The sequence below is a fragment of the Numida meleagris genome, chromosome 22, assembly GCF_002078875.1.
Source record: "Numida meleagris isolate 19003 breed g44 Domestic line chromosome 22, NumMel1.0, whole genome shotgun sequence".
Classification (NCBI taxonomy): domain Eukaryota; kingdom Metazoa; phylum Chordata; class Aves; order Galliformes; family Numididae; genus Numida; species Numida meleagris.
Window position 1 is genome coordinate 2,261,817 of NC_034430.1, and position 1,427 is coordinate 2,263,243.

At 62.7% G+C, this 1,427-nt stretch overlaps 1 protein-coding gene across 1 annotated transcript; it reads right to left on the reverse strand.

Moving 5' to 3' along the window:
• Nucleotides 13-1,398, reverse strand: ID3 (inhibitor of DNA binding 3, HLH protein). Its single transcript, XM_021375680.1, has 3 exons — nt 789-1,398; nt 608-679; nt 13-475 (listed from the first exon to the last, which is right to left on the reverse strand). Exons 1-2 carry the CDS (start codon nt 1,107-1,109, stop codon nt 623-625), a joined length of 378 nt encoding a protein of 125 aa, XP_021231355.1. The 5' UTR covers nt 1,110-1,398; the 3' UTR covers nt 13-475; nt 608-622.

A 1,427-nucleotide genomic window follows, 5' to 3' on the forward strand; every position in this document is an offset into this window, starting at 1 on the left:
CCATTAAACACCTTTACAAAGGACTCGCTCACTATAATCCAAAAATATACAGACAACCGCATCTTCACCAGTCTATCGAAGAAAGTGTCTCGTTTATCAGCGGGTTGAAAGAAGTCCTAAAGAAAAGAAGAAGTCCTAAAATAAAGCCGGGATTTGGCGAACGCCGCTCCAAAAGCCGCAGCGGGGGCGGCCCCGAGGTGGTGGGGGTGGGGGGAGCAGCTCCGGGTGGGGGTCAGCAGCCGCATCTCTCCCGATTTCTGGATGTGGTCGGGCATTGAAGGAGCCCCCGAAGTGAGGGGAGGTGGGTGCAGCCCCATAGCGCAGCACGGGAGGGTCCGCAGCCCCATAGCACAGCACGAGGTGGGAGGGGGCCGGGGGGGGCCGCAGCCGCCCGGCGCCGTGCAGGAAGCGGCTCGTTACCTCCGGCTGATAACGAATCGGGAACCGACGGTCGGTGCGTGTTTGCTAATTGGCACTGGGAAAGAAGAAAAGAGCGATTATAGAGAGGCAATAGGGGCGGTGGGAGGGGGGTGTCCGGGGTGGGTTTGGGGTACGGCGGTGCCGTGCTGAAGGTTTGGGGGTTCCCGGGGTGGCGGGTGGCACTCACCTGATGGAGGAGGCGTTAGTGACACAAACTTCTCTCGTCTTTGGAGCACAGCTCGGAAGCCAGCTCGGCCGCCTGCAGAGAGCGGGCACAGGGTCAGGGCCACGGCAGCACCCAGCCAGCCCCTACCCCTCTGAGCATCCCCCCCCCAGAACCCCCCTTCCCAAAAAGAAAACCCGCATACCTTAAGGGACAGCAGGGTGGCCTCCGAGGAAGGGTCGCGCCCCTTGGCCCCCTCCTCCAGCACGATCTGCAGGTCGAAGATGTAATCGATGACATGCTGGAGGATCTCCACCTGGCTCAGCTTGGTGCCCTGCGGGATGCCCGGCACCAACTCCCGCAATTTGGAATAGCAGTCGTTCATGTCGTACAGCAGGTTCATGGGTTCTTCCAGCGCCGGGCTCTTGTTGTTGCTGCTGCGGGCGATGGCCAAACTCTGCTCCGAGAGGCAGCAGACGGCCTCGTAGCAGCTCCTGACCGACCGCACCGGGCTGATGGCTTTCATGCTGGGGGGGGGGTGGTCGGGCTCGGGGGGGTGGGTTGAGGCGGCTGAGCGTGGGACCACCGAGAACTTCGCCACCGAGAACTTCGCCCCTCGGACCTTCCCCCCCTCGGACCTTCGCTCCCGGTTCCTCCGACCCCCGCCGCCCGCAGCGCTCGGATCCCGCTGGCGCACTGGGGATGGGGCGGCCCAGCGCTGCCCTCGATATAGGCCGCCCCGCTGGCCACGCCCCTTTTGTATGCAAATGAGCGCAGACCACACCCATTTCGATGCAAATGAGGTCAAACCACGCCTCTTTATCCGAATGAACCACCACGCTCC